The sequence below is a fragment of the Phocoena sinus genome, chromosome 19 (assembly GCF_008692025.1).
Source record: "Phocoena sinus isolate mPhoSin1 chromosome 19, mPhoSin1.pri, whole genome shotgun sequence".
Lineage (NCBI taxonomy): Eukaryota > Metazoa > Chordata > Mammalia > Artiodactyla > Phocoenidae > Phocoena > Phocoena sinus.
The window spans coordinates 14,000,239-14,015,909 of record NC_045781.1 but is presented as its reverse complement, the minus strand read 5'-3'; the positions used below and the strand labels follow the sequence as shown (position 1 = coordinate 14,015,909).

Below are 15,671 nucleotides of genomic sequence, written 5' to 3'. Positions count from 1 at the left end.
GTAGGATTGTATTGCTGTAAACTTCCCTCTTAGAACTGCTTTTGCTGCATCCCATAGGTTTTGGGTCATCGTGTCTCCATTGTCATTTGTTTCTGGGAATTTTTTGATTTCCTCTTTGATTTCTTCAGTTTTCACTTCGTTATTAAGTAGTGTATTGTTTAGCCTCCATGTGTTTGTATTTTTTACAGATCTTTTCCTGTAATTGATATCTAGTCTCATAGCATTGTGGTCAGAAAAGATACTTAATACAATTTCAATTTTCTTAAATTTACCAAGGACTGATTTGTGACCCAAGATATGATCTATCCTGGAGAATGTTCCATGAGCACTTGAGAAAAATGTGTATTCTATTGTTTTTGGATGGAATGTCCTATAAATATCAATTAAGTCCATCTTGTTTAATGTATCATTTAAAGCTTGTGTTTCCTTATTTATTTTCATTTTGGATGACGTGTCCATTGGTGAAAGTGGGGTGTTAAAGTCCCCTACTATGAATGTGTTACTGTCGATTTCCCCTTTTATGGCTTGTAGTATTTGCCTTATGTAGTGAGGTGCTCCTATGTTGGGTGCATAAATATTTACAATTGTTATATCTTCTTCTTGGGTTGATCCCTTGATCATTATGTAGTGTCCTTCTTTGTCTCTTCTAATAGTCTTTATTTTAAAGTCTATTTTGTCTGATATGAGAATTGCTACTCCAGCTTTCTTGTGTTTTCCATTTGCATGGAATATCTTTTTCCATCCCCTTACTTTCAGTCTGTATGTGTCTCTAGGTCTCAAGTGGGTCTCTTGTAGACAGCGTATATATGTGTCTTGTTTTTGTATCCATTCAACCAATCTGTGTCTTTTGGTGGGAGCATTTAGTCCATTTACTTTAAAGGTAATTATCGATATGTATATTTCTACTCCCATTTTCTTAATTGTCTTGGGTTCATTATTATAGGTCTTTTCCCTCTCTTGTGTTTCTTGCCTAGAGAAGTTCCTTTAGCATTTGTTGTAAAAGCTGGTTTGGTGGTGCTGAACTCTCTCAGCTTTTGCTTGTCTGTAAAGGTTTTAATTTCTCCATCAAATCTGAATGAGATCCTTGTTGGGTAGAGTAATCTTGGTTGCAGGTTTTTCTCCTTCATCACTTTAAATATGTCCTGCCACTCCCTTCTGGCTTGCAGAGTTTCTGCTGAAAGATCAGCTGTTAAGCTTATGGGGATTCCTTTGTGTGTTATTTGTTGTTTTTCTCTTGCTGCTTTTAATATGTTTTCTTTGTATTTAATTTTTGACAGTTTGATTAATATGTGTCTTGGCATATTTATCCTGGGATTTATCCTGTATGGGACTCTCTATGCTTCCTGGACTTAACTATTTCCTTTCCTATATTAGGGAAGTTTTCAACTATAATCTCTTCAAATATTTTCTCAGTCCCTTTCTTTTTCTCTTCTTCTTCTGGATCCCCTATAATTTGAATGTTGGTGCATTTAATGTTGTCCCAGAGGTCTCTGAGACTGTCCTCAGTTCTTTTCATTCTTTTTTCTTTATTCCGCTCTGCAGTCGTTATTTCCACTATTTTATCTTCCAGGTCACTTATCCGTTCTTCTGCCTCAGTTATTCTGCTACTGATCCCATCTAGAGTATTTTTCATTTCATTTATTGTGTTGTTCATCATTGTTTGTTTCATCTTTAGTTCTTCTAGGTCCTTGTTAAATGTGTCTTGCATTTTGTCTATTCTATTTCCAAGATTTTGGATCATCTTTACTATCATTATTCTGAATTCTTTTTCAGGTAGACTGCCTATTTCCTTTTCATTTATTAGGTCTGGTGGGTTTTTATCTTGCTCCTTCATCTGCTGTATGTTTTTCTGTCTTCTCATTTTGCTTCTTACTATGTTTGGGGTCTCCTTTTTGCAGGCTGCAGGTTCGTAGTTCCTGTTGTTTTTGGTGTCTGTCCCCAGTGGCTAAAGCTGGTTCAGTGGGTTGTGTAGGCTTCCTGGTGGAGGGGACTAGTGCCTGTGTTCTGGTGGGTGAGGCTGGATCTTGTCTTTCTGGTGGGCAAGTCCACGTTTGGTGGTGTGTTTTGGGGTGTCTGTGGACTTACTATGATTTTAGGTAGCCTCTCTGCTAATGGGTGTGGTTGTGTTCCTGTCTTGCTAGTTGTTTGGCATAGGGTGTCCAGCACTGTAGCTTGCTGGTCATTGAGTGAAGCTGGGTGCTAGTGTTGAGATGGAGATCTCTGGGAGATTTTCGCCATTTGATATTACGTGGAGCTAGGTGTTCTCTTGTGGACCAGTGTCCTGAAGTTGGCTCTCCCACCTCAGAGGCTCAGAACTGACTCCTGGCTGCAGCACCAAGAACCTTTCATTCACATGGCTCAGAATAAAAGGGAGAAAAAGTAGAAAGAAAGAAAAAAAGAAAGAAGGTAAAATAAAATAAAGTTATTAAAATAAAAAATAATTATTAAGAAAAAAAATTTTTTTAAGTAAAAAAAAAAAAAAGGACAGATAGAACCTTAGGACAAATGGTGAAAGCAAAGCTATAGAGACAAAATCTCACACAGAAGCATACACATACACACTCACAAAAAGAGGAAAAGGGGAAAAAATCATAAATCTTTCTCTCAAAGTCCACCTCCTCAATTTGGGATGATTCGTTGTCTATTCATGTATTGCACAGATGCAGGGTACATCAAGTTGATTGTGGAGATTTAATCCGCTGCTTCTGAGGCTGCTGGGAGAGATTTCCCTTTCTCTTCTTTGTTCTCACAGCTCCCGGGGCTCAGCTTTGGATTTGGCCCCGCCTCTGCGTGTAGGTCGCCTGAGGGCGTCTGTTCTTTGCTCAGACAGGACGGGGTTAAAGGAGCAGCTGATTCGGGGGCTCTGGCACACTCAGGCCTGGGGGAGGGAGGGGTACAGATGTGGGGTGAGCCTGTGGCGTCAGAGGCCGGCGTTACGTTGCACCAGCCTGAGGCACGCCATGCGTTCTCCCGGGGAAGTTGTCCCTGGATCCCGGGACCTGGCAGTGGCGGGCTGCACAGGCTCCCCGGAAGCGGGGTGTGGATAGTGACCTGTGCTCGCACACAGGCTTCTTGGTGGCGGCAGCAGCAGCAGCCTTAGCGTCTTATGCCCATCTCTGGGGTCGGCGCTTTTAGCCGCGGCTCATGTCCGTCTCTGGAGCTCCTTTAAGCAGCACTCTTAATCCCCTCTCCACGCGCACCAGGAAACAAAGAGGGAAGAAAAAGTCTCTTGCCTCATCGGCACGTCCAGACTTTTCCCCGGACTCCCTCCCGGCTAGCCGTGGTGCACTAACCCCCTGCAGGCTGTGTTCACACCGCCAACCCCAGTCCTCTCCCTGCACTCCAACCAAAGCCCGAGCCTCAGCTCCCAGCCCCGCCCACCTCGGCGGGTGAGCAGACAAGCCTCTCGGGCTGGTGAGTGCCGGTCGGCACCAAACTTCTGTGCGGGAATCTCTCCGCTTTGCCCTCCGCACCCCTGCTTCTGCGCTCTCCTCCGCGGCTCCGAAGCTCCCCCCTCCGCCACCCGCAGTCTCCGCCAGCGATGGGGCTTCCTAGTGTGTGGAAACCTTTCCTCCTTCATGGCTCCCTCCCACTCGTGCAGGTCCTGTCCCTATTCTTTTGTCTCTGTTTATTCTTTTTTCTTTTGCCCTACCCAGGTACGTGGGGGAGTTTCTTGCCTTTGGGGAGGTCTTAGGTCTTCTGCCAGCGTTCAGTAGGTGTTCTGTAGGAGTTGTTACATGTGTATATGTATTTCTGGTGTATATGTGGGGAGGAAGGTGATCTCCGCGTCTTACTCTTCCACCATCTTCCCAGGAGTCTCGAAAGGTGGACTTTTGATAATTCCCTCTGAAAGAAGGAAGCTGAGGATGGAACATTTAAGAGTGGTTGGGGTAGGCAGAATAATGCCCCTGCAAGGATGTCTGGACACCTGTGAATGTGTTACCTTACAAGGCAAAAGGAACTTTGCAAATGGGATTAAGTTAAGGACCTCGAAGTGAGATTATCCTAGATTATCCAGTTGGGCCCAAACTAATCACCTGGGTCCTTAAAGTCAGTAAATCTTTTCCAGCTGAGTTTAGAGTCAGAGAGAGATGTGATCACAGAACAGTGGTCAGAGAGGTGCAAATTTGCTGGTTAGATAAAGGAAGGTAGCCTTGAGCCAAGGAGTGTTGGTGGCCTCTAGGAACTGGATAATGTAAGGAAATTAATTCTCCCCTAGAGCAGAAAGGAACACAGCCTTGCCGACACCTTGCTCTTAGCCCAGTGAGAACCATGTCAGAATTTTTCCTAACAGTAAGATAATAAAGTTGTATTGTTTTAAGCCACTGCATTTATAACTTGTTACTCAGTAGTAGGAAACTAATATAGTGGTATAGTTTTTTAGCCTCAGTTCTGTGGAAGGGTTTTGAACCGTGTGACATGAGGGGAACTCAATCCCTATTGATAAAATTTAGAACTTTAGGTAAAGCTCGTAGGCTCCCTCTTGTAATTTACAGTTTTACTGCATTGTGATATTTTTTTAACATTGGAATTTAATGAATTTTTCTTCATGATCTAACATATGGTCAGCCTATAGTTATTTGTTTTGCACTTAGTTTATCTTGGATTGAGAGAAATGTGTTAAAATTCTCTATTATTAATGAAATTTTATCTTGTACAACCTGTAACTTCTGCTTCATGAAACTTCTTGCTGTTAGTTGATATATAGATATTCATAATTGTTATATGTTTACTGAGAATGGTAGACTTTAGTATTTTAGCATTCTCAAGATCACGGCCCTTGCTTATTTGTTTGTTTGCATTTTGTCTTGTATATATTTCTCCATAATTTGTAAAATAACCCTTTTTTGAAGTTTATCATATATACAGACAAGTGTATACATGATGATACAAACAACCAATACAATCAAAATTGTACACCTTGAGTTACCACAAAGGGAACACCCATGTAATAAGCACCCAGATCAAGAAATAAACCATTGTCTGCATTCCAGAAGTCCCTCTTGTGCTCCTGTTCAGTCAGTAGCTTCCCCAAAGTAACCACCATACATCAGTTTCATCTGTGTTTGAACTTATGTGTAAGTGGAGTCATATAGTATATAACCTTTTGGCTTCTTTTGTGCAACATTGTGTTTATGAGATTCATCCGTATTGTATGTAAATATAGCTTACTGTTTGCATTGTTAAATGCACTAGTATTCCAGTGCATGAATATACCAACTATATTTGTCCATTCAACAGTTGTCATACAGTTGATAGACATTTAGAACTCTTTATGTCCCTTGTACCAGAAGGACAGCTTGGCTGCATGTCAGATCTTTGACTCTCTCATTTGTTTTTCCACAAGTATATTGTAGGAGCTACCTCACTATTTGGGGCACTGAATTTAGCAGTCTAATGACAACTGAATTTCCTTTTTCTTATAGGTGACTTGATATTTTTATCTTGATTCCCCATGGATTTTAGTCTAATAATTTTATTAGGAAATGTTTTGCTACAGACAATTTGAGTCATTTTCTCCAGCAGTATAGTGTGTATTTTCATTATGCATATTCATGCATTATTTCAGAAAATTATTCTTGAATGTTAAAAATGTAGTTTTTAATATTCTCTTCTTGATCTGGATTTCATCTCTAGAGGCTCTGCTTAGTTGCAAGTTGGATCACTTTTTTTAAAATTAATTTTGTTGAAGTATAGTTGATTTACAATGTTGTGTTAATTTCTGCTGTACAGCAAAATGACTCAGTTATAATATATATATATACTTTTTCATATTCTTTTCCATTATGGTTTATCACAAGATATTTTTTAACACCTTTATTGGAGTATAATTGCTTTACAATGTTGTGTTAGTTTCTGCTGTATAACAAAGTGAATTCACTATATGTATACATATATCCACATATCCCCTCCCTCTTGCGTCTCCCTCCCACCCTCCCTATCCCACCCCTCTAGGTGGTCACAAAGCACTGAGCTGATCTCCCTGTGCGATGCAGCTGCTTCCCACTAGCTATCTATTTTACATTTGGTAGTATCATGGGATATTGAATGTAGTTCCCTGTGCAATGCAGTAGGTCCTTGTTTATCCACCCGATATACAGTAGTTTGCATCTGCTAATCTCAAACTCCCAATTCTATCTTCTCTCACCCCCGCCCCATTGGCAACCACAAGTCTGTTCTCTATGTCTGTGAGTCTGTTTCTGTTTTGTAGATATGTTCATTTGTGTCATATTTTAGATCCCACATATAAGTGATATCATGTGGTATTTGTCTTTCTCTTTCTGACTTACTTCACTTGGTGTGATAATCTCTAGGTCCATCCATGTTGCTGCAAATGGCATTATTTCATTTTTTTTAATGGCTGAGTAGTATTCCATTGTATATATTTACCACATCTTCTTTATCCATTCATCTGTTGATGGACATTTAGGTTGTTTTCATGTCTTGGCTATTGTAAATAGTGTTGCTGTGAACATAGGGGTGCATGTATCTTTTCAAATTATAGTTTTGTCTGGGCATATGCCCAGGAGTGGGGGTTGCAGGATCATATGGCAACTCTATTTTTAGTTTTTTGAGGAACCTCCATTCTACTTTCCATAGTGCCTGCACCAAGTTACGTTCCCACCAACAGTGTAAGAGGGTTCCTTTTTCTCCACACCCTCTCCAGCATTTATGATTTGTGGATTTTAATGATGGCCATTCTGACTGGTGTGAGGTGATACCTCATTGTAGTTTTGATTTGCATTTCTATAATAATTAGCGATGATGAGCATCTTTTCATGTGCCTGTTAGCCATCTGTATGTCTTCTCTGGAGAAATGTCTATTTAGGTCTTCTGCCCATTTTTTGATTGGGTTGGTTTGTTGTTGTTATTGAATTGTATGAGCAGTTTGTATATTTTGGAAATTAAGCCCTTGTTGGTCGCGTCATTTGCAAATATTTTCTCCCAATCTGTAGGTTGTCTTTTCGTTTTGAGTATGGTTTCCTTTGCTGTGCAAAAGCTGATACGTTTGATTGGGTCCCGTATGTTTATTTTTGCTTTTATTTCTACTGACTTGGGAGACTGACCTAAGAAAACATTGATATGATTTATGTCAGAGAATGTTTTTCCTATGTTCTCTTCTAGGAGTTTTATGGTGTCTTGTCTTATATTTAAGTCTTTAAGCCATTTTGGATTTACTTTTGTGTATGATGTGAAGGTGTGTTTTAACTTCATTGATTTACATGTGGCTGTCCAGCAAGTTGGACCACTTCTGACTTTCATTTTTTTCTTATAATAATTATCATCTCTTTGTTTCATTTTGTTCCATTTGCTAACTTTTAAATTTTTAAAAATTTATTTTATTTATTTATTTTTGGCTGCATTGGGTCTTCGTTGCTGTGCGCAGGCTTTCCCTAGTTGCGGAGAGCAGGGCTACTCTTTGTTGCAGTGCATGGGCTTCTCATTGCGGTGGCTTCTCTTGTTGCAGAGCACGGGCTCTAGAGTGCAGACATAGTAATTGTGGCACATGGACTCAGTAGTCGTGGTTTACGGGCTCTAGAGCACAGGCTCAGTAGTTGTGGCACAGGGGCTTAGTTGCTCCACGGCACGTGGGATCTTCCCGGACCAGGGCTCGAATCCGTGTCCCCTGCATTAGAAGGTGGATTCTTAACCACTGAGCCACCAGGGAAGCCCCATTTTCTAACTTTTGTATTTTTTGTTCCATGCTGTACTTTCTGTAGTATTTGTCATATGTTGTGCTCTTTGTAATTATTCTTCATTTCTAAAGTGGTTTTGCCTATGAAGTGGTTCTCTTTCATTCTTGAATTGGACTAGCTTTCATATGTGGTCTGCCTATCACTTCCTCCCCTTTCCTGAGATCATTGTATGATTTGTGCATGTAGTCTTGCTTCTGAGCTATGATTGTATCATAACTTTTAAAAATCATAACTTTTAAAAATTCATATTGGAATGTTGGGTAATAATTTTAATCTTCTCTTAAATTTTTAGTGAGTTTTCTTTATACATGGGGAATTTGGACACTCTTTTCAAACTTTTATCTAACATTATCTTTGGACATGTTGTTTCTAATTGTGTTTTTGGAGTGTGATTTTTTTTTTTTTTTCGGTATACCTGTCACTGGCACTTTCCTATGAAAAGGTGAACAGGGCAAAGGTAGTTTTTTAGGTTCTTATGCTCAAGAGTTCCTTCCTCTGTTACTACAATAGAAGACAGTTTCTTTTAAAGATAACCTCTCTGAATATCCAGGCCTTCTTTGTTGTTCAGAACCTAACCTGGTTCAGGAAGACCCCTACTATCAGCTCTGAGAGCCACAGTATCTTCTTTTCTGCAATTAAAGAATACAGTCAAGCTCCCAATTCATTCAATGAGGCTAGTATTACCCTGATACCAAAACCAAACAAAGCTTATCTCATAAAAATATGATACAAAAATCAACAGGGCTTCCCTGATGGAGCAGTGGTTGAGAGTCTGCCTGCCGATGCAGGGGACACTGGTTCGTGCCCTGGTCCGGGAAGATCCCACATGCCATGGAGCGGCTGGGCCCATGAGCCATGGCCGCTGAGCCTGCACGTCCAGAGGCTGTGCTCCGCAATGGGAGAGGCCGCAACAGTGAGAAGCCCGCGTACCGCAAAAAAAAAAAAAAAAAAAAAAAAAAACCTCAACAAAATCCAGCAACATATGAAATGAATTATGCAACCTGTCCAAGTGGAGTGTGTCCCAGGAATGCAAGGTTATCTGAACGTCCAAAAATCAATTAATGTAATGCATTATATCAATAGAATAAAAAACATAAATTACATGATCATTTTAATAGACACCGAAAAAGCATTTGACAAAAGCCAGTACCCTTTCATTATAAAAACACTATAAACTAGGAATAAAAGGGAATTTCCTCAATCTCATATAGGTTATCTATAAAAATCCTACAACTATTAATGGTGAATGTCTGAATGCTTTTGCCCTAAGATCAGTAATAAGACAAGAATGTCTGCCTTTGCCACTTTTATTCAATATTGTACTGGAAGTTTTAGCCAGGGCAATTAGACAAGAAAAAGAAAAAGCATCTGGGTTGGAAAACAAGTAAAACCATCTCTATCTGCAGGTAACATGCTCTTTTATATAGAAAATCCTAAGGAATACATACCCCAAAACACTGTTAGAACTAATAAATAAGTTTAACAAAGTTTCAGGATAAAAGATCAATAAATAAAATCAATTGTATATTATACACTTGGAGTGAACAATCCAAAAATGAAATTAAGAAAGCAGTTCCATTCACAGTAGCACCAAAACAAATAAAATGTTTAGGAATAAATTTAACAACTGAAGGTGAAACTCATACTCTGAAAATGACAAAACAGGTATTAAGCAAACACTTGTACATAAATAATCATAGCAGCGTTATTTATAATAGCCAAAAGGTGGAAACAATCCAAATGTCCATTAACAGATGAAAGGGTAAACAAAATGTTGTCTGTCCATACAGTGGAATATTATTCAGCCAGTATTTCAGGAGTGAAATACTGATACATGCTACAATTTGGATGAACCTTGAAAACTTTATACTAAATGTTTTCACAATTTTGACAACCAGTCACAATAAGTTCACATACTATATTATTCCATTCCTATGAAAATCCAGAACAGGAAATCTGTAGAGACAGAAAGTAGATTAGTGGTTACTTAGGGTTGAGAGAGAGGTGGAGGGAGAGTGTAGGGGGTTGAGGGGACAAGGAGTAATAGCTAAAGGATACAGGATTTCCTTTTGAGGTGATGAAAATATTCTAAAATTAAGTTGTGGTGGTTGCACATGTTAATTTGCTAAAAAAAATTGCTCACTTTAAATGCATTAATGTAGAGTATATGAACTATGTATCAGTAAAACTGCTTAAAAAATAAAAGAATACGGCCTATGTGTTTTGCCACCTTAAATCTCCCTGACATCTCTATGCCTCCTTTTACCACCTCCACCATCAACCACCTTTTCATAGCATTCCTGCTCACATACGCTCATTGAGGGTGTAGTCTACTCCTCATAGGAATGAATGTTTCTTATGTCTTCTTTGGAGAAGTGTCTATTTAGAGCTGCTGCCCATTTTTTGATTGGGTTGTTTGTTCTTTTGATATTGAGCTGTATGAGTTGTTCGTGTATTTTGGGGATTAATCTCTTTTTGGTTGCATTGTTTGCAAATATTTTTCCCATTCTGTAGGTTATCTTTTCATTTTGTTTATGGTTGCCCTTAGTTTTGTGGTATGAGTGCTTTAGATAAAAATGAGTCAGTAAGTATTATACACTTTGTGGGACATAGAGGAGATAGATAAAAGGCCACTGTCGTACAGGGAAGTACACAGGAGGGCCCTGGGCAAATGCACTGGGCTCCCAGATTGGAGAGTTTCCCTGGGGATGTCTAACTTTGGGTCCTTATTGTTAAAGGGGTTATTCAGAGCAAGTCAGAATGGCCTTATCTCATATCCCGAATATCCTGATCCGTGTCATGATTTAGCGTTACTGATTGGACTGAAACTTCATCCTGCTGTTTGAGTCTCTTGGGTTTTGGATAGGGCCAGAATTTCTGCAGATTCCCTCTGACCTTCCTTCAAGGAATAAAATGGTATTCTTACTCCATTTGAAAGATCTGAGGAAAGCCTGACCTCTCATTATTCCTTCCCTCTAGCTCTGCTTTCTCAAGACTGCTTCACCGGGAGAGGAATCTAGAAGACTGAACGACTCTTGGAATTTTAAGTTATGGCCCGTGTGAGTTGGAATTTCTTCTCTCCAAAAGTATAACCATTTATATCACATCATGTCAATATTTTTATTCCTTATCCTTAAACTGCTTACCTGAGTCACTATTCAACGTGGTAAGTGATAGTTGTGAAACAGTCCAGTGCCTTCCCTAGATGTCCCTCTTCTCTCCAACATGGCATTCAATACTTCCTGTGACCTAATACTTTGACAGAGTACTGAAGGAAAAGATATTGTTTAAAGGAAATAGTAGAGACTTTTAAAAATCAAAACTGTGGCTCAACAAGGTGGAATTGTGTGACTAAAAGGGACCCACTACGTGAAAGCTTTTATTTACTCTATATAATGGGGTGTTTCAATTAAGAAAGATGGGAGTTGGTGTTAGCTGGTATTCATTTTAGTAGTGGCACTTTGTCATGCTTTTAGATAGAGAATATAAGAGGAGGTTGAGTTCAGAGAGATCTGGGATTTTGCCAGGAAATCAATGAGAGAATAATATCATTAACAAGACATGTGCTGATAATCAGCTGACAGCCTAGAGATTTTATACATTCTCCACAGAAAATGGTATTCAGTTAGAGAGTGTATCTCTTAAGAATCCTTTCAACTTCAACTAATAGAAAATTCAAGTAAAAGAAGCTGAAAGAAAACTATTCTCACATAGTAAATCTGGAGTTGATTATTCCAGGCTGTTATAGCCTCTTGGTGGTATCAAGAAAGAACTCATATGATGTCTGTTATTCTGGGCTGCCATCCTGTTGTTTTGATGTTTGTTACAGGAAGGCCATAACAATGTTGTGACTGAGCAACAGGAGATTTTTTTTTTTTTTTTTTTTTTCGGTATGCCGGCCTCTCACTGTTGTGGCCTCTCCCGTTGCGGATCACAGGCTCCGGACACGCAGGCTCAGCAGCCATGGCTCACGGGCACAGCTGCTCCGCAGCATGTGGGATCTTCCCGGACCAGGGCATGAACCTGTGTCCCCTGCATCGGCAGGCGGACTCTCAACCACTGCGCCACCAGGGAAGCCCAACAGGAGATTTTAAGAGCATATAGGCACTTGGCTTCAGGGACACTAAATTCCATATCATTTCCCCCCACGCTACAGGCAGCCAACTCCAGTTTTTTGCTGAATGTATGGACCTCTTCCTGCAGTTCCCTTTTCCATCTTTTCCCTATCCATCTAAAAGATTTCTTTTAACTTCACTGTTGATGTTTGGGTTTGTCATTTCAGCAGTTGATGATGTTCAGGGATGTAGCTGTAGACTTCTCTCAGGAGGAGTGGGAGTGCCTGAACTTGGAACAGAGAGCTTTGTACAGAGACGTGATGTTGGAGAACTACAGCAACATGGTCTCACTGGGTAAGATTCAGAATTTGACCCGAGAAATTCCTGATTCCTACATTGTGAACTTTTGGATTGCCTTTCAAGTGTCTAGGGGGATTTCTGACCTACTTCTGGGAAAATGGTTTGTGTTTTATAAATTTGGCAATAGTCATCATCATTGGGAAACTCCATCTTCCCCATCCTTTATGCATTTTTCTTGCCCTTTCTAATAACTAAGGGACTTACGGAACCCTTACCATGTGGTAATTTCCTATTTCTTATTTTCTGATCAGGACTTTGCCTTTATCAGCCAGATGTGTTCTCTTTACTGGAGAAGGGGAAAGAGCCCTGGATGGTTTTGAAGGATGAGACAGGAGGACCTTGCCCAGGTGAGTGAGGGCTGAGCAGGCGCAAGGAGGCCATCATTGCAGATAACACCCAGCTGTTTAGTAAGTCAGTAACATCTCTATAGTACTGGTCTAGAATTTCCTCCTCAGAGGCCAAAAGCCTGTGGATAAAGGCCTGAGACCTAGAAATAAAAGTAACGTTTTCAACATGAATTTCCAACTGAACCTTCTCTTCAACTCCAAATACCACTCCATTTCAGTGCTCTCATTTTTCCTTCATGTTACAAAAATGTAAATGCCATTCTTTTTCTCCAGTGGTCAGTTTATCTATGGTTTGGATTAAGTTTCTTCCCATTTCTTTTTTTCCATTTCTATATTTGTAAATTTCATCACTCTAAAAAATTTTTGACCCTGTTTTTCATTTTACCTGCTATCTCTTGAATTTTTCTTATTTTGCCTAGTTTCTCCTTGCTTCTGCATTTTCTTCATTAATTAACTCTTTCTTTTAAGGAACATTTATTGATTTTATAATTTCATTTTAGGTTAAGAAGGGTTAACAAAGAGTCTGTAATCAATTAAGAAACTTGGTATTCTTTCCTATGACTGGAACATTTTCATAAATTTCTGCAGAGTAGGCTTTACATTAAGAGAAGGCCTAATAGGCTACTTTTTTATGGTTTCTTGCTACAGTGAAGAGGAAATGGCAGGAGAGAGGTTAGGGCTATTGGAAGACAATGAGGAGCGAGTACAGTGTCATAAAAGACAAGTCCTGGCTGTCAAAAGGAAGCGAGGGGTATATTTGGCAACTAGATGGTAATTGATGGATTTTCTGTTATGGGCAGGAGTCAGTTTGAAATAACTTACTCTTGGAGCTTCTTTTTTATTGGAAATATCAAGGAAAGAAAATAAATTTTATTTCCTTATTGGAATCATGTTTCTAAATTCCAGAACCTATATTGATGTTTTAAAATTGTTCTTTTTCCAAGCTATTGATACATGGAAAAACTTGAATGAATCTCAAGGATGTTATGCTGAATGAAAAATGCCAATCTCAAAAGTGTAATTGACCTATAACATTCACATACTATATGAATTCATTTATACAAAATTCTGGAAATCACAGAGTTAGAGATTGAGAACATGTTAGTGGTTGCCAGGGATTAGGAATGGGCAGGGAGCAGCGGTGGTGGTGGTTATGACTATAAAGAGATAGCATGAGAGAGAACATCTCTGTGGTGATGGACTATTTCTGTATCTTGATTCTTGTGGTGATTACAGGAATCCACATATGTGATGAAATGACATAAAACTGTACACATATATTGTGCCAATATTTATTTCATGATTTTTATATTGTAGTATAATTATGTAAGATGTATTCATTGGGCAAAACTGGGCAGAGGGTACACAAGACTCTCTGGAGTATCTTTGCAAATTCTTGTGAATCTATAATTATTTCAAAATAAATGCTTTTAAAACTTACTTTGTTCTATAAGGTATATACAGTTTTCTCTTATATTTTTATTCCCTAAACACTACCACATATGTTTTTAATTTTAGTTTATTTTCACATATTATGATTATACTATTATATATTAAGGTTGTTCTGCATTTCTTGTTACTGAAGTTACCACTCTTGGTACACGTCAGTTATTCCTGGGATTTTTCTGCATTAGATGATACTTATATTTCAGGTATGAGATTCCTTAGCCAAAGGGTTCAAAGTTAGAAAATCATGTGCCCAACTAATTTAAGATACTTCATTGAAAAAAGTTATTTTAAATCATACAAAATTAAATGAATACTGTAAATAACCTCTGCTATTTATTTATAACCCATAACTGTTTCATCCATGTTTCAGTAGAGGACCATGACATGTTCTCCCTAATTGCAGCTCTGCCTGTTCTTTCTTATATCAACCATTCCAATAATTCATTCTCCTATTTCTTGGTTCTGTTTTGTTAAAAGGGAGTAGGAATTTAGGCAGTCTAACTGTAGATGCTTTATTTTTCCCAATCTTTAAAAAAATTTTTTTATTGAGCTGTAATTGACATACAACGTTATATTGGTTTCAGGTATACAACATAATGATTTGATATTTGTATACACTGTGAAATGACCACTACAATAAGTCTAGAGATCCTCTATCCCCATACAAAGTTACAAAATATGCCATATAATATTATTGACTATAACCACCATGCTTTGCATTATATCCTCATGACTACTTTATGTTATGATTGCTGGTTTGTACTACTTGACCCTCTTCACCCATTTCGCCCAACCCCCCACCCCTTTGGCAACCACCATTCTGTTCTCTGTCTATGAGATTTATTTTGCTGGTAGGTTTTTGATTACTGATTCAATTTCCTTACTACTAGTAATCAGTCTATTCTGATTTGTATTTCTTCATGGTTCAGTCTTGGAAGATTATATGTTTCTAAGAATTTATCCATTTCTTCTAGGTTGTCCCAATTTGTTGGTGAATATTTGTTCATAATAGTCCCTTATGGTCATCTGTATTTCTTTGTTACCAGTTTTAACTTCTCTTTCATTTGATTTATTTGAGCCCTATCTCCTTTTTTCTTAGTGAATCTAGCTAAAGGTTTGTCAATTTTATTTTTTTAAAGAACCAACTCTCAATTTCATTGATCTTTTCTAGTATCTTTTTTTTTTTTTTGGCTGCACTACATGGCTTGCAGGATCTCAGTTCCCCAACCAGGATTTGAACCTGGACCACAGCAGTGAAAGCCCAGAATCCTAACCACTAGGCCACCAAGGAACTCCCTCTAATATCTCTTTAGTCTCTATTAGTGAGTCTAGTCTCACTATTAGTCTCTTAATCTCTATTAGTAATTAGTCTCTATTAGTCTCTTTAGTGATCTTTTATTTCCTTCTACTACCTTTGGGCTTAGTTTGTTGTTCTTCTTTTTCTAGTTCCTTTAGGTGTAAGGTCAGATCGTTCATTTGAGATATTTTTGTTTCTTGAGGTAGGCCTGTATCACTATGAACTTCCTTCTTAGAACTGCTTTTGCTGCAAGACATCGATTTTGGTATGTTTTCATTTGTCTCAAGGTATCTTTTGTTTTCTTCTTTGATTTCTTCATTGACCTATTGGTTGTTCAGGAGCATGTTATTTAATCTCCAAATATTTGTGATTTTTCCAGTTTTCTTTTTGGGATTTGTTTCCCATTTTATACTGTTGTGGTCAGAAAAGATGGCTGATACGATTTCAGTCTTCTTAAATTTACTGA

The 15,671-nt window shown here is 38.6% G+C and overlaps 1 protein-coding gene across 6 annotated transcripts in view; it reads left to right on the top strand.

Moving 5' to 3' along the window:
- Nucleotides 1–15,671, top strand: part of LOC116744574 (zinc finger protein 790) — a 38,277-nt gene that overhangs the window by 12,959 nt on the left and 9,647 nt on the right. For 5 of the 6 annotated variants that reach the window (XM_032614520.1, XM_032614518.1, XM_032614519.1 and 2 more), the window contains 3 exons: nucleotides 10,677–10,756; nucleotides 11,980–12,106; nucleotides 12,364–12,459. In XM_032614520.1, coding sequence (XP_032470411.1) covers nucleotides 10,748–10,756; nucleotides 11,980–12,106; nucleotides 12,364–12,459 — 232 coding nt within the window. In that variant the 5' untranslated portion in view covers nucleotides 10,677–10,747. The remainder of the gene's footprint in view (nucleotides 1–10,676; nucleotides 10,757–11,979; nucleotides 12,107–12,363; nucleotides 12,460–15,671) is intronic. The other variant, XM_032614522.1, reaches the window with a different exon arrangement.